We start from the raw sequence: 20,007 nt of genomic DNA on the forward strand, positions 1-20,007 counted from the left end.
GAGGTCAGAAACCTGTGGCAAAGAAACATCAGAGGAATTACATTCAGTAGATGTGCAGTATCAACATTCCAGGCTCACATAGATCTATATATATATTTATATTTATATAGAGAGATAATTAAATGTTTACAAAGAACAATATTGTTACAAATACAATACTATACTTTTCCCAACGCTTTACAATAATTTCTATTCACCCTCTTTACAGAACAATAATATAACTTCATAGTCTAGGTACTGTGCTAAATATGTACAAGATATCTCAACCACATTGCTGTCTTCAGAAATGTATTTTATTTAAAAAAACAAGGAAAACAAGCAAACTCGGAATCCCCAATTTGAGCCAGGTTCAAAACAAATGTGAGAAACTTGCCAATAAAAAAAATAGAAGGGATATTTCACCCTTAATGTAAACACTGAAGAAAAAGTTAACAAGACTGCACAAAGCAGCGAGAAAGAGAACAAATTCAGGTCTGTTGCTGAAGAAGGAATGTAAAGCAGCAGTTTGCTCCATCTTGTCTGTTAATTCATGTCACCTGATAAACTGCTGCAACGGCCCAGAGAACTGCCAGCCTTCCAATTGGAGCGTGTTTTTTGAAACCCCTTTCCTCCACACGTAAGACAGGATTGTTAGAAGACAGTTACCAACAGTGTGTGTGAACTACGGACCTGCCAGTTCAGAAACCTCTCTCTCTCTCTCTCTCTCTCTCTCTCTCTCACACACACACACACACACACACACGCACGGCTACTGTAAGGATGTATTTTTTGCTAGACTCTGATCCCACAAGCATTCAGTTGCTTAATGTTAAGTGCCTGTGTACTGTGTGCCATGAAAGCACTTGAGTGCCAAGAACTTGGCAGAATTTTGGATGCAAGATTTTCAATAAACAGTTGTTTCATCGCTCCGTACTTTCAGGTCTTCAGCATTTTGCAGTGAAGTCAGGTAAGAACCCCACCACGTGAGTGGTACAGAAGCACAGAAACGAGTGAAGCTGGGTGTGAGCACAGCAGGACACAGAAGCACGGTAACTGTGTCTTTGAGAGTTCACTGAGTTACCTCAGGCAACTCACGGAAAGGCTGCGCTGTATATAGTCCTCTGAATTGTACGTGGATATATATTGTATTTACATATATTACTATATATATGGAGAGTTCTGAAAAAAATTCAGATGATCACCATAAACCAGACGCTGACAGGCAGACAAGATACACGCCGTCCGTTATCCACTTGCATCAGCCTGGTGGCAGAGGTAAGTGTTAACCTGGAACACTAACGTGGTGCTCTTGTGCAGTCTGTTATTCCACAGATTGGGATTAAACTATATAACGAGAACTGCAGTAAAAACAAGTCACTCTGCGTTAATCTCAACACTAAAACATATTCACTGACAATACCTGACAGTTTATGCAGTGCTCCATTACCTCCTTTAGGATTTACTGCCCTAAAACTACAAAGTTCTGTTTTCTACCTCTCAGCAGGCCGTGGGTGTTTGTGATATCTGAAAGCCAAAAATGAGCTTCTGGAGCTCGTGCTCCATGGCTCTCATCAGCATGCACACCAGCTGTGCCTACGCACACACACACATCCATCCATCTCTGGAGACATTCCAAGCTATCATTACCAGACTGCAAATAATGCTTCTTTTGCACGGTCTACCACACAGTAACTGGGAAACAAGTAACTGTGACCATGAGAACATCTTCGAAACAGAACAGACAGGTCTGTGTGACCTGTTCTTGTTTTCATCCCACTGAGCCTTCCTACCACGCTATGACATAGCAGAAACTGTTTCCGTAAAAGAAGACCAGCTTACTAGCTTGGACTAAATGCATGGTACAATTGCAGTGTAAACACCTGTATACAGTCCTGGTAAAAGTAACTACAAACAATGGAGAATTTTCCTCTCACTAGGAAGAAAAGTCACTGCTTTTATTTATTATTATTCCTTAAGGAAAAAAAAAAAAAGGAAACAACCCAACCCGTTTTCCCCCTTTTATCTCTAGCATGCAAGTTACAGGCCACTCAAATCCTATGTTTCATACATCCCTACAATATATCTTCATACAAGTGCATATAGTACACATATATATCCTAAAGGTGCCATACAAATGGAAAAAAAGTCACAACTTAACTTAAAATAAATATGTTTATCCCCACTTTACCGCTCCGATTATTATCTATGTCATGAACTAAAGAGAAAGTCAATAAAATTAGACAAGTCTTTGGACAAAAATATATGTTAAAATTGGCTCAGAGAACGAAATTACTTAGAATAGTATGCAGATCTCTTATATTCAAACTTCATAAATAGCAAGCACAATTTTAAAAACATCTATATACACCGGCACGCATTGCTGTGTGCACCAAATGCGGAAATAAGAGCCTAGAAAAAGTGTAGCTATTCAGGAAAGCCCCTCACTATTTCTCTTGTAGATATTTAAAGATCCTCCCCACCCTCCCCCCCCATCTTTAACATCTAAAACAGGTAAGGGACTATAAAAGACACGTTACATTTAAAAACAAAGCAAAACAAAACAAAGAGTTGGAAAACTGGGGCAGAGAAAGGAGGGCAGTTGTTAAAAAACAAAAAGCTTCCCCCATTACTTGGTGTAAGTAATGGAATTGTAACACGTTTAGGCATCTCAGGAAGAACTTCTTGGAGTCCTACAGTCAGGACAAACTGCTGATGGGGAGTAGTTAAAAAGTGTGTATTTGGACAGTCTATTTTAACACAGCAGCATTCACTCATTCTTCTGGAGAGCAAAATTATCCCAGCATTGTACTTTTCCTACAGATGTAAACCTCTACAGACTTTCAGAAAGCCTATGGGAAAATGGGAAGGAAAGTTCATCACATGCAGGATGTCCAAGAGAACACTTTACTTCCTACATTTCTGCCTGTCTAGTAAAAACATCTTTCATTTTGCAACATCAAGCTTATTTAATTTGTGAAATTACAATCACAAAAACCCCTAGTTATTAGAATTACTCAAACAAATCTAATCTTTTTTTGTGAATCCTGCAGTGAAGAAGGCTGCTGTTATTTTCTTGTTTTGCATGTGGAACTGCATTTAGTTTCACTTAAAAAGAGATGCAACCAAAATAGTCCTGTAGATATATTTTGCCCCTTCCCTAAATACAGGAAAATGGTGGGGAGAAGGGAGGAGAGAGAGACAGTATGCTTGTGAGTGAGATAAAGAAATAAACATCTCTGCAGACACATAAATGCAGCACTAGAGTGACAAGCACTATTGAGGAAAAACATCCTCCATGCACATTGTGACGGTGAGTGTCAGCTTTAGATGTAAACTGGTTGCTCTTGTGCAGTCAGCAGTCTGTACATGGCAGCTGGCATAGTCTTCATATGAATCTAAAGGAAATAAGACAAGTTACTCAGTGTTCCTAAAGTGCATACTACTTTGGCGAAGGAACTAGCTAAGGTCAGACAGAACAGAAGGGAAAAGCAAAGCCTGAGAAATTTTGCATCCTTATTAAAATATGGCAGGTGGTGAGATGACAAAGCAGTGTGATTGGCATCAACTGACCATGTAAAGTTGTGGATACTTGAAAATTCCCACATACAGTCCATCTAATACACATGAGAACTACAGGTACATTAAAAAAAAAGAAATGGTGGATTATCCTTACCCTCACTTCCACTGTTCAGGTTTGAGTAGCAACAGCCTAAAAGAGGTAACAGTGATGAAGTACATTATACTGCTTAGTTGCACTGCTCTTACCTCACCAACAGCGTTTGAGAGAATGTGAACAATTTTCTCATGGGGTGTTGCTACCACACTCTGTCCATTGATTTCAATGATGCGATGGCCAACACGCACACCTCCTCGCTCTGCTATACCACCTCTCATGAGGCTGCAAATCTGGAAGGCAAAGGAAAAATCTATCGGTGCCTAAGTATGGAAGAGAGGCATTAAGCTACCCCTTCTCGCCTCTGAATTGTAATTCAATATAGGCTTGCTACAGATTCTAAAATGTCGTTTATCACTGATTCAAAATAAGGTCTGTTAGCAGCAAGTAACTGCCGTATATTCTCTTCCGAGAATACAACAGTCAGAAGAGGCTATTTGTGCTGCATGTCAGATGCGCTACAGTGTGGCAATTTAAAGGTGTAGGAAGGACCACAGTTTAACAGTGTTAGGGATGCAGATGCCTTACTGCAAGAGGATGTAGAGTAGTCTTTTTCTTTTGAGAATGTACAATGTCTTGGTCAGAGACAGAAATGAAGACTGAAACAGCCTCAGATACACAGTTTTGTTTCTCTCATCTGTATTTGTTTCCCTAACTCTGAAGTTGTGGATTAAGCAGAGTCAAAGATAAAAATAACTCTGATTAACTGAATGTTTAGATCCTAAGACTTAATACGTATGCAATGTCCTGTATGCTGTGATGGAGAAAATGACAGTTTCCTTCTCCCACACATGTGCTTCACAGGAAGCTACTTACAATCCCATTTTGCACACTGAAGCCCAACTGATATCTGAGGTCCGGTCTCCTGATCAAGACAGTGGTCACTGGAGGACACCTGACTATGTTCAGTTTAACCCGAGCCTGGTTTTTCAAACCCTGCAAAAAGAAATCACCATGAGAAATGGTGGAGACAGAGGGAAACATTTAACATGAGCACTTGTGGGAAAAAGGTAAGTGTTTAAATACCGACATAGGAATACTCCTGAATAAACATTTATCTGCGTGCATTCTAACAGAACTGGGTCACTCTGTGCTAGAAACAAATATGCAAATTACTCAGGGAAATCAGCAATACAATATCAAATGTTTCTTGTTAAGAAGCTGAAACTGCTGTTTTAAGAAATGTGGCTTCCTGTTGCCAATTTCTTCGTCTCATAACAAAATGTGTAAGTATATGAAACTGGTTTAATCCAGCACACTGAGAAAAGCGAACTGTGGCTGGGAAATGAAATTTCAAACATGTAGCTAAGATAGTAACAAACAATTGGCTTCTCCAATGGGATTCTGGAAGGTTCTACTCCTGTCAAATGCCTGTTTAAGCAGCGCTGCTTTTTTGCACTCTTCCTCCCTTCTTGGTTTAACACATCCATCGTGAACTCCTTGATACTAGAAGAAAAATGAAAGAGGATTTTCTTTTTATGTCCTTCTGTGGTGGTGAAACACTAAAACAACAGATTGCCTGGACCGGCGCAGAGAGTCCATCCTTGGATTTATTTAAACCCCAGTAGAAACAGCCCTACAGAATCTTTTCCAGCAGATTCTACTTTGAACCAAGGTGCTTGCAAGCTGCTAAGAATCAGCAAAGTGGTTGCAAAGCTCCACAAAAACTCAAATGCTGAAATGCAGGCAGCTGCACTCTGTGCAATTACAAGTGCTCGGGTATCTTACTTGTAGTCTGCTGATCTTTTTTCCAACATAGAAGCAGAGACACATTTTTCTACTCTTAAATGCTTCATTCGCACAAAAAATTAGCCTTCAATAAATAAGTAAATCCATATCAGTAAAGAAATGCTTCATAAAGAATACAGTGGCTTCCACCTTTCCTTGTGTAACACATATCAATTCCAATATCTATTTCTGAAGTCCTTTAATAAGTACAATTAAAATCCGGGTCCCACTGAAACTAAGTGGCACCTGGCATTAACAGAAGGTTAATTCTGAAAAATAATTTCTACTGCAGCTAAGGTAATACAATGAAGTTTCTCCGTTCAGTTCACTGTTGGTGATTCTGTTGAGCTGAACTCCTGATTCAACAGTGACTTGAATAACTGGACTGGCATTCAGGGTGAACTGCTTTCACAGGGTGAATCTTCTTTCTTGCCAATGCTTTAAACTGTCTGGACGCAGTCGTCACAAGGGCAATGGCTGGTCTCACTTCCACACAATCTTGAGCTCAGCTTAGCTTGTTATTCAGGTGGCTTCAGGAGAATGATTGTATGAACTTGAAGTGAGCACGTGCTTATGGAAACTGCCTCCACTCCACTCTCAGCTAAAAGAACATCCCAACTCCACTTCTTCCATGACAGTGCTCAACACTGGGTTTATCTGCATGCTGTATGTGCTCAAGAGCCTCCAGAACAAACATGGAGTAAAAGACAGGAACTACTTAACTTATACTAAGCTGAAGGTATCATGCTTAATCTGATGGGCTTCTCCCTTAGTCTTCTAAATTCAGAAGAGTAGGACTCACACTGAGATATTATTCATGTGAGGAATTTAGGTATCTAACTTCAGACATATGAGTTCATTCATGTTACATGCCATCAACAGAACTGATACAAATGCACTCCTATTTTTCCTGAGGTATGCACAAGTTATTTACACCTGTTCCTTCAAAAAGAACTAATGTGGTCACCAATAAAAAAATTTACTAACCTTACAAAAAGCACATTTATTTTAAAAATGACTGATTCTGTATTATGCAAAATGGTGATAAGTGCTGACTAGAAAAAAGCAATTGCATAACTTGACCAATTTATTTCCTTCTGTAGTCCCTGGGTCTGTTTCTGATAATAAAAAGTACCAGAGGCTTTTGAAAAAGAGAGATACAGTAATACAATTGGGGAATAACCACCAGCAGCTACTCCTTAGCTCTGTCATTCTGTAATTGGTTTACAGACGATTAATAGCAGAGCCTACATCAGTAATACTAACATTACCTTACTGAACAGCTTGCAAGATATTCTTCAAATTAACATGATATTCATATTTTCATAGGAGCCTTTAGAGCACTCTAAATAAATCTGAAATCCTGAGATTTTTCTGCCACATTTAAATAGGTCATTCAGCAGTTCATACACTTGATATAAGAAGTGCTATGTGAACAGCTCTTGATGTATGGTAAGGAAGACATGAAAATCCGCTGACTTTTCTTTAGAAACACAAAATATACAGCTAGCAGTTTTTTACAGCTACAAGTGTAAGTACCAGCTACCATAAGAGAAACGTCCGCAGAAGATAAGCTGGTTGTTTCTGTTTTGAGAAAATACGAATGCGCTTCATAAAAACAAAACCCCACCTGAAAGGTTCTGAATCAAAGAAGCACAAGTCATCACAGTTTTAGAAACAAAACTTATAAGGGACAGGAAACAAGTATGGCTTACATGAAAAGCCTGAACTTGTGGTGGACTTAGCTCCACTGAAGCTTTCTGGGAGACATGTAACGTGATTTTTCTTTCCATACTTCACAAATGCAAGACTGCTTCTGTCAATTTTTTGTATACTACACTTCCGGGCTTTCATTTCCACTTGCAGAATCTAAAATGTCTGGGTCAGAAATCTGTGCATCTACTTCTCACTATAGCACAGCATTCATGTTTTGGAAACCAAAATGGGAAATCTAGTTCCTGTGCCCATGCTACAGCAGGGACACCTCCCAGGAGATCAGGTTGTCCAGAGCCCCATCCAACCTGGCCTCAAATACATCCAGGTCATCCAGAGCTTCTCTGGGCAGCCTTCTAGTGCCTCATCACCCTCTGAGTAAAGAACTTCCTTCTACTATCTAATCTAAATCTCCTCTCTTTTCGTTTAAAAGCATTCTCCCTTGTCCTATCACTATCAGATCATGTAAAAATGTTAGTCTCCCTCATTTTATATCCTCCCTTTAAGTATTCGAAAGCAGCCATGAGGTATCCCTGGAGTCTTCTCTTCTTCAGGCTGAATGATTTTCCAGGTTGCAAGTGCTCATTGCTTGCTTATGTCAAGCTTTTCATCCAAGCAGAGTTTCTACAGAGGATAAACATGTTCTTTTGTCTTTAATTCTAATTTAAAAATACTTCAAGATACATCAAACAAAAAGCCTCAGCTCCACTTCAGCCAGAGGCAATAAAACAGTTAGTATAGCTTATAACAGTATTAGGCAACTCTTTCTCCCACATACATTGTTACAAAAAATGTTAAGAGCCTTTAGATAGACATCTGGCAGCATCTAGTTTTCCAACAAAATGTTCTGATGATGTTCTGTACATTAAGACATTAAGTTCTGATGTTAAACTCTGTAAATGCCACAGTTCACCTCCTGAGAGTCAGAAAACTGGGAGAGCACAATTTGCATCACATTTTGAAAATCCAATGAAAATGGAAAAATTCAAGAGGAATTAATACTTAATTGTTCTACACTTACTGCTTTCCCACTATGTAACCCTTTAAAAACATGCAGAAACATTCTCTGTACCTTTATAATGCTCTGACATGTTGAGAGAGGTAAGCCAACCAGACTGGTCCCGTTGATTGACATGATCTGGTCCCCTATATTCAGCTTTCCAGACTTCTCTGCTGGTCCCCCATGCATCATATTGGCTATGATAACTGTAGGCAAAATGGATCCCCAGCCAGACTCCACAATTACTACACCTAGGATTTCTCCTTTTTGCTTTTCGATGTAAACCTGTATCATAAGAAAAAGTGCATCAAACAGAAGCTTCTTCTCAAACACAGAACTGACTAATTGCCCCTCCCTTTTCTCCTCCACCTTCTGGGAAAAAAAAAAAAGTTTATCTATATTTACTAATATTTATATATATAACTCCTCCATATATTTTATAAATTAACAACACACACCCTTCGCTATTTGCAACATGCCTTTCTAATTCAAAGGCAAACAGAACAGTTGTATTCAAACATTAAATAATCAACAATACATAGATTTTGCTTAGTAAAGAACATTCCTCATACAATTTTTTTTTCTGCAGATGAGCAGAGGGAACTGGAGGGGAAGAAACAGTGATTACTGTGTGCTTCACAGGACAAAGTTAAACAAGAGGAGTTTACAAGAGCTTATGACTACACATTGGAACACCACATGCTGTCTGTTGCAGTAATGCACAGGTTCATATTTACTACAAAGAACAAAGCAGCACACCCCTTCAGCAAAAACAATTCTTTATAATCTAGAGTCAGTCACTCCATCAGTGCCAACATGAGTTTTACGCTATTTACTGTAATCTCTAAATTGTATTAATTTTTAATCTGCTTTAAATTCATTCTGTCAGCATACAATATCAAACATTTAAAAAATGTTAGATAAAAAGAATGCAAATCAATTCACTTTTCACACATGATAGACTTGGTTTGCTCTGTTTGCCTTTGATAGAGAAACGATGACAGGTTGTCCTACTGAGGAGGATATTCTAGATTCATTTAAGTCATTTGTAAGAAATACTAATGCTTTTCTGATTCGTGCCCGTATGGGCCTGCCACTAGTACAGAGAGTCTTACTGTTGTTAGGAAGAAAAATGAGACATACATCTTTGCAGTTTTCAGATTTGGAGAAGTGAATGAGGTCATCATTGTACATGTCCTGGGTGTTGAGCAAGTCACTATATTCCTTCTGGCTAAGGTCTTCTGGGTTGATTCCGTTCGCCCTCAGAAACTCCTGGTATGCTACACTAAAGGCTTGACCTATGGACTGTGCAATCAGCTGTGCCTGCAGCAATTCCCAGAGAAAAGAAAGTCAAAACATTCTGATGGTCCACTATACAATCACATTGTAAAATGGCTTAATCCTACAATGTCCTAATCCTAAAGTCACAGTTAAAAAAAAATACTTGTGCACTAAAAATTAAAGCTTTATAAGATGTCCATACGTTCTCTTGAGAAAAGGAAATCCTGCCACAGCTAGGAGTCACTAGCATAAATGTAAAGGCACACCTGCTGCAGTGACTGAAAAATAGAAGGCAAAAAACAACTCTACCTCCCACCTGCAGTTCTTCTCAACCTTGCAGCTTCTATGTGGCTCTCCTGTATAGCAGAGGTAATGCCACTGATGGAGTTGGAAACAGAAGACAACTGGGATCACTACCCCTTGAGGTCAAAGTAAAGTTAAAAAGACAGGTACTGGACAGTAGGGGAAAGCAGCACACAGGGTGCAGAGTACACACACAGATGCTGTGTGTAACAGGAATTGTAATGTAAATACCACTGTGTGGGGGACAGAAGCTGGCTACAATCTGCACAGAAACAGTCCCTTGCAGCATGATGCTGAATGGGGAGAGGGGCTAGGGAAGAGATGGACAAAGTGCCATGTTTAACCAGACCCTGGGGATGGCTTGTTATGAAAACTTCTGCGGTATATTTTTGTACAGCTTTCCAACTGCATTTTAAGGTCCAGTTTGGTCCCCAGTAACAAAAAGTTTCTCAACTCCCAGTTAAGAAAGTGATTGCATTTCAAAGCAACTCAAGATAGCACTTAACTTGCTGATGAGCATAGCATGATAGCTAGTGCTGAGAACGCGAATGTCTAGACTAGCATTATTTGCCAATGCTCAGTTCAATGAGAAGAACAAGATGGCACAACAGTGGGAAAACAAAGAGCTAAGCCATAAACGTGTATTTTATGTATGTTCATACGGATACATCTTGTCTCCAAGAAGAGATCAATTCCCATTTAAACAGCCACTATTTGGACACATCAGTAAGAATCAGTTCTTTTGGATATTCAGCCAAAAACAGGACTGAAAATCTAGTGCTAGCTTCCTTAGATAAGGACATTTTGGCCAACCTCCACTGCTTACAGCAGGCTGCCAATTTTTTTTATGTTCTTGGACAAAATATTGACAGACTACTTTTATCAATGCTTCTGTCTTCATTTTTCAACCTCAGTGGAGGACTGACATATGTACATCCACCTGCAGCTACACAATTCATCTGAACATAGGCTCATATTAGGTTCATCATTACGTTTAATCAGCTGCTTATTCAAGGAACTTTCCTTCATCAAAGTCCTTGCTGATACAGCACGGAGTAGAAAGCATAAAAAGATTTTAAAAGAACTGATACTCCCACTTCTGTTAACTATTTCAGTATATGCAAAATTGCACTACAAAGTCTTCCTTCAAACTAAGTGATGTGCAAGCCACAAGAACAGGAAGTAAGCTATTACCTCATCCTCCCTAATTTGGGCAGGATGCCTTCTGCAACTGGCATCACTTCTGTGATCTGTAAGTAATTTACACGCAGTTGCAATTCTTCTTTCATCTCCTGCTGTGTGAACCATTTGACTGGTATTAATATGACAGTTGCCACAGAGACAGTTAATATATTTTTACCTGGAGGCTCAGAACTGGGAGTTTTTATCTTCCCAAATTTTTTGAAACACTGTGTAAGCTAACCCGATTATGAGACCAACAACTCTATCTCTAGCCACTTCAGTCTGTGTTTGATTTTATACGTCAGTAACCCAGCTTTACGAAGTGCATAAAACCACCATGCTACAAACAGCGCTTGTGAAAACAGGATATGAAGGTTAGTAACAAGCATGTTAAACTTAGCAAACCTACACCACATTCACACAGCTGTCATGACTACTTTGGGGGTACTAGAATTAAAAACTTTCCTAGCTGCCTTTTCTTACAATAGCAGCATCTACTCTTCAACTCAAACAAAAAACAAACAAAACAAAAGGTTTCTCAGATGCAGTAATCTATGAGGTGACATTTAGATCAGAAATTCCCTAGGAAAGCAAGCATCTTCAATAGGCATTCATTCTTATAAATGAATTATGAACTTGCATAAGTAAACTGTGACAATGGAACCTCCTTATCACTGTTACAGAAAGATAATGTGGAAACTTAAAAATGGGAAGCTTTTCTATAAACATCAACTTTGTGGTTAAAATGTAAGATCCAAACCTGCCAACAAAAAGCAAGATGAAATATCTTGCTGTGATTAATGAACAAACAGGATCACTTCCTAGTGGACTTCAAGCCTACCAAGATGCGCTTACATTTCCACCCCTAGAAAATTATGAGACAGGTAATTCCTTACATCCTCAGACTCGAAGACATGGCAAATCATTTTGTACTGTCTCTTTCCATCCTGGGAAGGGTGAGATGCTTCCACATTATCCTGGGAGTTAGACCGTGGCATTCTCCTACGAGCCATCAGAACAACTATATTTCCTATATCTGCGATGTAAGAAATGGTCCGCAGAGGATGATCCATCATAGTTTCCTAGGGAACAGAAAAAAAAACAATCTGAGAAGCTGTTTCAGTGAAGTTTTTACTGGACTCTGAGTACTATGTCAACATAAGACCTCAGTTAAGTGAAGCCCATACAAAGAAAGAAGACACCAATAAAAAACAAGAGTTTCGCTTTCCAAAGGAATAAAGCAAAGAACATGTTTTATGAATTCAAATTTACACAAAAGCCTCAATATCAGAACCTGAATATGCTGGGGATGTACAGATTCAGTGTGCAAAGCACTACAGCTTTCACATTATCACAGCCAACCATTCCTGGCTACTATGGGCACAACCAATACTTGCCACATGACAGCTAATAAAAAGTGAGCTGACTGCAGTCAGTTCACCTGAAATTTCTAATAATTTAACTACAGACATACCAGAAAATTGATTATATGACATGGCTCTTAAACATGGATTTCTTCCTAAGAAATCCTACAGGGAAATAAAAGAGCCAGCACTTCTTTAAAAACAACTTCTGGCAGACAGGTGAAAGTCTATTTCAGTAGCCTACTGTTACAAAGGTATCCTTGCGTATACCTGTGTGTCTGCATTCAGTACTTTAATTCTTTGTGTAGAAATGAAGAGATCCACTTCAGTCATGGGTTGAGATTCCCCTTCTGGAGCCTGCAATTAAATGAATTAGAGTCAAATGCACACACAAAGTAGCATCCTTACTAATGATGTTAGATCACAAGCAGGGGTGTACTAAAACACAGTCACCAGAACAGCAATGCAAGATAGAGTATTAGACTGCAGAAGCTAAAGAGAAACACAAAGATATGGAAACTACATACGGATTTATGAAAGTGAATTGGATATCAAACAATTGTTAACCCCATAAAAACTTCCTTGGTATCTTCACTGATCCAATAAAGTTATATGTGACTGCAACTTGAACTGTATAGATATTTCATGCAAATTAGTATGATTCTCCCATTTTGGCCACATTAGCAATCCCACTTTAAAGAATTTTTTTTCACACCAGCAAACAGAAACACCTAACAGTTACTCTTGCCTGAGGAACTTCTTTTTAAGCTTACAGCGACTGCTCAGACCAATGGAAAGAAAACATACCAAAGGTGGGTCTAAGCAATTCGTAGGGCAGTTCTGGTAAGAAAGCCTTCACAGTCAGACAATGTACTAATCAAGCATCAATCCCAGCACAGAAATAAGATGTGTGTCAGCAGAAAGCCAACGCTTGTAATTTATTTTTTTTTTTACAAGTTAAGATTCGTTAAAAGGTATTTAAAATCTCCATAAAGAAAACTTATTATTAAAGTAAGCCATTATCAGCAGATTACCATGTATATGTAAACTTTTTTTGCATCCAGCAATTTGACACATCTGTGAATCAAACAAATAATTCTTTATCTAGATAAAAGATAAAATAAAAATAGATTTATTTTTAATCCGTCATTTTACAGAGTTACAACCTTTTCTGTGTTAGTCCTGTTTCTTTAGCATGGATTTTAGGTACTGCCTGTAACCATTTGATAATTCCAATTTTTACTCTATTTCTAACATGAAATGGCTAATGATAAGCAACAAAAAAAGGCCAACCAGGCAACTGATTTCTGAGAAATGTCAACTTGTATGGTGGCTCAGAAATAATCTTAAAAAAGAAAACAAACAAAAACTTGCTGGATGCAGAAAATAACACAAAATAAAAAGAAAGGCAGAAAAATCTCCCAGAAAACAAAAGAACAGGCATAAAATAAAGCTGATGGAGTTTGTACTGCACCTTCTTCCTGCTTTTGGCTAATTTCTGGGCCATCTGCTTAGCATGGAATAAACAGAGACAGGAGAACGGTTAGAGAAGAATTTACAGAGACTCCAAGTCAAGCAGGAATCTGCATGCTAATGCCAGGGCTCACAGACTTCTAGCTGCTCTAAATTAATCCCAACTCAGATTAATTTTCTTTTTCTTCACTTATCCAAGTTTATCATAACCACTTTAAAACATGAAAAGAAACCACACTGAGAAGATCAGTCAAGAAACATACAAAAGCATTATTTTTTTTCCATTCAAGATACTGCTCTCAACAAACAGGTTTTTGCTTATTTGCTTGTTTGTAAGAGAGGAAAAAAAAGCAGCTCTCCCTCATTTGCAGTAGTAGAAGCCATGAGTACAGCCTTTGAAGCAACATCTGGATAGACAGTGAAAGAAGAGTTTTAACCATTTTATTCCATTGTTTTCTGATCTAAGGAATTTAAATTATAAGTTGCCTAAAACCCCCACACCACAATCTTAAAACCAATCAAACAGAAAACAAACAAACAAAATCCCACATTATAAAACTTCAGTAGTTTCTCCCAGAAAAACAGCGTGACAGAAGCAACAGAAGCTAACCTTCACCTCCGTTTTCTCCTCCTCACGTGCAAATATACCCAATGCCAGCATTCACATTACATTTCTGAACAAAGATTTCCTCTGACAACTGCATATCGCCGTGTTTTTTTCAAGAAAAGCATGTACTTCATAGCTACAGCCTCCTAGAACAGTCTCTTGTCACTGATTTGTCACTACTTCCACTGAATTATATCCAAAGATATACTGCCCCACTGCAACAAGTGCATTTACACACTACTGCTGTGACAATAACAACACAAACAAACATCACCTTTCTTATGATCTTGCAAACATTATTCAAACCAAGGTGAAATGAACTTATGAACCTGCTTACTAAAGAAATGCAATACTCATTAAGCACGCAGATATCCTTTTACTTCCAACAGTTAATGTTAGCCAATTAAATTTACAGGCATTCTTGTGGAGGCCTAGCATTGCAACATTCATGAAGAAAAATTCATAGCTAACTGCTTTTATGAAGAACAAAAAGGAAGCCTCAACCAAGAGACACAAAGAAAATTTACATAGATGCTCACCTCTTTATTCTGTCAATTTTAGTGTAAACAAATCTGAATGCAGCTACTGAAATTTTAGACGTGCTGCTTATTTACAAACATGAAAAAATATTCTCACATAGGTTTTTAGTCATCTTTTCCAAATGGAGTAATATTGGATAGTCTGGTGATAACAAACCACTGCAAAAGCAATTAGAACAGCTTCATGCTGCAGGCTCTGCACTATATTAATTTACATTGGTACTGAGAAGTACTATCCATATGTTGAATAATAGAGTTCTGGTATACACTGGGCAAGGGGGAGACACTAATGAGACTCAAACCCTTCTCCAAAATGAAGATCCCCTTCCACACAATTTTCCCCTCCCTCTTCCCCCAAACTGTACATAATGATCGACCTCACAAAAGTAGAAAAGTATAGGCTGCAAAGATGAGAAATTCAAAATTCTGCTCTTGTTCCAATGAGAGTGTATACCCTGCATTACTCTTTTTGAAGAATGATTTTCAAGTATTTCATAGAACTAAGGTAATGACATGGAGCAACTGATACTAAGAAGTGATTTGACACTACACAGAAATGTCATGAAAGAAGTTACAGTTCACAAAAAAAAAACACCACCACCACCTCATCAAATTAGGATAATTTTACACTATAGACTATCAGTCAAATCTTCTTCATTGTTGTTTTGCTAATGAAGATCAGAAGATTATTTCAGTGTGCTTAGAAAGAAGCCACCTGATTTAAACATAACGATATATTTTTTAAATACGAAGAGCCCCTTCACCTAAACAAAATGTAACCACATAATACTCGCAATACTCAAAATCTTAAATCTTTAAATATCAACAAGATTTCACTTTTCGGCTTAGATATTCTCAAGCCATTTAATTTCTACAAAAAATGTACTGCAACTTATCAAACACATGAAAGATACCTGGTAAACAAAATATGTGGAAAATTAAATTATTGGCGCATCTTAAGTTACATTTAGCAATTCAATTATTTGATAGCTCAAATTTGACAAATCTCCCAACGAAAAATAATACAGAAAGCTGTTCCTCTGTATGCAAATTGTAGCATCAGCTCTGCACAAATCAGATGTGAACTGTAAACACAGAAGTTTTTTTTCCTATACTGCCATAAGTATTAAACTTCAAGTATGAATTTCAAGTAAACAACATTGTTTTCCATGCCATTTAAATGAGTAAGACTACAGTCAGAAAACAGTTCAATTCCTTTCCTAAAACTAAAAGTACCTCTTGGTGGTAGTATGAAATCAATTAAGCTTGATGAATGCCTTCAAAGCATTGTATCTGTTACAACTTATGTTGACTTCACATAGTTATATGTCCATGCAACAAAACCCTCAACTCTTCTGCTTTTATCTGCAGAGGTACTTGTTTAAAGAAAAAGTATGAAGAACTGTTTTCAAAGTTTGTTCATATTTTGAAGGAATTAGTATGTGGTCTAACTGCTCATCCAAAAGGAAGCATTAGAAGAATTATTAAATTCAAAAGGAACACTGAGATTAGAAGGTATGTGAACACAACAAGCCTTAAACAAAGCTGTTCCCTCTTTTCCAATACTCTTAAGTTTACAGATTTTTCTAAGATCTGTCTTAATTCATAAACTTTGGCGATTTAAGTAGTGATTAACCTAGGAGCAGGAACTCTATTTGTCATAATGAAGCTCTCACTAAAACGTTTGGCTTGAATGGCAATCGCCAACAAAATCAATCAAAACCAACACCAAAGATCTCAAGGGGCAGAGGGGCACATTTGCATTTCCATCATGTAGAAGAACATAATCTGCCAAAGAACTGTGCAATGGTATTGTGTGCCATGCAGTAAGCAAACAATTTTCTGAAATTCACTTAGTTTCAGAAAATTATGCGCACAAGCTTGCTTTTACCAGGTCAACTGTACAACTACTAGGACCTCTGCCCTACGACACATTTACTGTAACCAAGAACATGCAAGCCTGTTCATTTAAATGGATGTATAAATTATGGATTTGATGAGTGAAATAAGCTGAACAGATTCCTTCCATGTTGAGGCACAGCAGTGCTGAGGCATAACAGAAACCTCAAAAAGGTTTCTGTTTCTGCTAACGAATTTCTTAGACTCTTTAACTTTTCTTTATAACTCATGTTCAAAAAGCAGCACTACATAACTGATTTACCTTGCAGAAAAATAAAGCACTTAACCTTCCTGAAACCACAGACAACCCCACACAAGAAGACTACTGCTTACATATCCACAATTTTAAGGTACAGCATGAAAAGTAGCCAGAATCATTCCTCACCTTGATTCTGCTGACAGCTTCCTGAGCCTGCATCATTCTCACATTCTTGGAGGGAGTTTTATCAGACAGGAGCTGAGTTGAACCAAGATAGTTGGCAGCAAAAATGATTCCATCAATTAGGTCTTCAGGATCACACGGTCCAGGAACTGAAACAAAGGAGAGAGATCACTGCAGAAAATCACACCGAATCATGGCAAAACACAACACTGACAGCTTGAGCCTGCACCTGGTGGCTGTAAATGCTCCTCTAAATTACTACAGTTTCCCATGACAACATGGCAAACAGTTCTTTCAGAGCACACCACGTAAAAGCTCTCAACATCTCTTCCACAAAAACTGTAATCATTAATCCAATCTGTCTCTTACAATAGCTCATTCTTCTTGAAAGGAATCACCTTATGGCAAAATCTCTCAGAGCTTTTGCTGTTACAAAGAGACATGGTAATAAGCTCTTCCCTCATCCACCAAAAATCTCCTTGCAATTCTAAGACAGTTATAACTAAAAGAGAAAGGGTGCAATTTAAGAATAGCCATCAGTTACTTGCTCACTGTCAGCCACAGTTAGTACACGGCAGAGGAACCTCCCTGGCAATGCTTTACAGGTACCAACACCTCCTCTTATCAAGGAGACTGATAGCCCAATTAAACAAATTACTTTCATCTCACAGGCCTTTAAAAATCATCCTCAGTCTCAACAAGGATATTAAGGGAAAGTACAGAATGCAGTAAAAATGTTGCTACATATGCAGAGCGCAGGATGTTCCAGTGGGAAAAAGCAGCACTGAAGTCCCAAAAGATTATCATCTGATTCCCATCAACTTCTCTGGAAAGTCAGAGGGTGAGGAAGTACTCAATGCCTAACAATTTAAATCATTATAAAGCAGCATTTGTTATCTGCAACTTTTAGATATAATTGCCAAACACACCACACAAAAACTGTGTATCTAAAACTGCAACTGTATGTTGCAATTTAACACATTGCTACATGTTAAAGTTGTCAGGATCCCAAAGGAAATCTGGTCGAGCTGAGCTTCTTGCTTCCTTAGAAGTGAAGAAAAGATAACTGATGTTCAAGACAAGTGAAAATGTATATCTTCTTAAATAATTCAACTGGCAAAAGTAGTTGGGTTTGAGGGCTTTTTTAAGTTTTCTATTCTAGGAGCAAAGCGAAAAAAACCAAAAAAAACAAACAAAACCCCCCCCTAAAATATTAGAAAGGAGTTTTCATTAGCTCAAGGCTTTTTTTTTTTTTTTTTTTTTTTTGAAAAATGAGGCGATGGAGCCCAAAGTTTAACATTATTTACAATGCCAATTCTGTTTTAATTACAATACAAGAGACCAACAATCACTTAAAACAAGCATGAGAAACTTGAGCCCTGAAGAAATGCGAGTAATTTTTAATAATAGAATAACAGATCTAAGAGATTAGTAGAACAATCAATTTGTAGTCTAAAGGGAATGGCTGATAATCCTACTAATCATTTAAATACAGCAAACTGTAAAGCCATCCAAGAAATTCCAAGACAGTCAAAACGACCAACTCTATTTCCAGCACTTTGTAAAGCACACGTTGCAACTGCTAGTGGGGCAAAACAACAAATGAAACTTCAAATGTTTGGCTTCTGTTGTGCACCCAGAACAACAGAACTGAATTTATTATTTTGTTTGTCTGCGTGGAGTGCAGATTCACACAAAAGGTAACATGAGTTCAGGTAGTAGGTAATCCGTTTTCTCACGTCTTTCTCAATAAACACATCCCTATTACAATCTGAACTCTAATACAGGAAGCACTGTGTAATTAGAGGACAAGTAGCTGTAAAGCAGTGCAGATCTCCTCTGGCAGGCCTACCAATTAGTCCCATTAATTCAATCTTGCTAATTAATCCAACTGAGATTGGAATGAGCATGACACTTGAAATTAGTGCTAGACAGAGCACTACAGTCATCTTGCTTAACCTCTTTTCTTTATTCATCATAAAAAATTTAGCAGTGTTTTATGAGATTCTGATAAAAGCCTAGTGGATCAGACAGGAATTTGGAATGAAACACTAAAAAACAGAATGTATGCATATTCCTGAAGTTCAGAAAGAGCCTAATAGGATTTAGCTCAGGCTACAGATTGAAAACAGTTTGATCTAAATCAGTGCACCCAACTCTAGTAGCTTTTCTATTCAGCAAATGAAAATAAAATTTTATGCATTATAAATACTGGAATTCTTAAGAGATGCAAAAATATTTAGAAATCGTAGAACCACCTTACCTTCAACATAGGTTGGAAATGAAGCCAAGCTTTTTCTGGACTGTAATTAAGACAAAGAACAGAGCATGTGCATATACAGATTAAAAAGTTCTCCATGCCAAAAAGAAAAAAAAGATATTAAAGGAAGATTGCTGTATACTAAGATTTACTATTCTATCTGGTACTTTCAGACTTGAACCAGGTACGTAAGTTCAGTGTATTCCATTTACATGTTTAGCTATCAGGCAAAATGCTAAGCTCAGTTTTCAGTTACATGCTGGTATCTGTTAGCATATTAACTATCAAATGGTGCTCTGCTTTCACTAATCAAAAGGTACGCAGGAAAACACATCACACCTCAAAGATCAGTTTTCCCACCACAAATGAATGCCATGTAGAAACATACACCAAAACCATCAGCTCAGTTAGTTATTCATTAACCAAATTTTGTTATTCATCACAATTGTTTTTACATGTATCCCTCACATCATACAGCCTATTAAAAACATTTCAAATTTTATATTCTGTGGTATAATTGAAGCCACTAGAACTTTGACACCAGCTCTATTTACACTGCATCAAGCATAAGAATATATTTGCTACCTTCAATTCTCTAAAAGGTGAATGGTTCAAAAAAACTTA

General features: G+C 37.8%; 1 protein-coding gene across 3 annotated transcripts in view; it reads right to left on the reverse strand.

Annotated features, from left to right (window-relative positions):
• Positions 1–1,913: 1,913 nt before the first annotated feature.
• Positions 1,914–20,007, reverse strand: part of APBA1 (amyloid beta precursor protein binding family A member 1) — an 81,194-nt gene continuing 63,100 nt past the window's right edge. Inside the window, exons 4-13 of one of the 3 annotated variants that reach the window (XM_042877332.1) lie at positions 19,387–19,426; positions 17,127–17,272; positions 13,698–13,730; positions 12,494–12,580; positions 11,756–11,941; positions 9,237–9,416; positions 8,166–8,378; positions 4,469–4,588; positions 3,745–3,885; positions 1,914–3,374 (exon numbers count right to left, since the gene is read on the reverse strand). In XM_042877332.1, coding sequence (XP_042733266.1) covers positions 3,303–3,374; positions 3,745–3,885; positions 4,469–4,588; positions 8,166–8,378; positions 9,237–9,416; positions 11,756–11,941; positions 12,494–12,580; positions 13,698–13,730; positions 17,127–17,272; positions 19,387–19,426 — 1,218 coding nt within the window. In that variant the 3' untranslated portion in view covers positions 1,914–3,302. The remainder of the gene's footprint in view (positions 3,375–3,744; positions 3,886–4,468; positions 4,589–8,165; positions 8,379–9,236; positions 9,417–11,755; positions 11,942–12,493; positions 12,581–13,697; positions 13,731–17,126; positions 17,273–19,386; positions 19,427–20,007) is intronic. The other 2 variants (XM_042877333.1, XM_042877334.1) reach the window with 2 other exon arrangements.

This window comes from Lagopus leucura, unplaced genomic scaffold, assembly GCF_019238085.1.
Source record: "Lagopus leucura isolate 7727_CA_CO unplaced genomic scaffold, USGS_WTPT01 Super-Scaffold_100018, whole genome shotgun sequence".
NCBI lineage: Eukaryota > Metazoa > Chordata > Aves > Galliformes > Phasianidae > Lagopus > Lagopus leucura.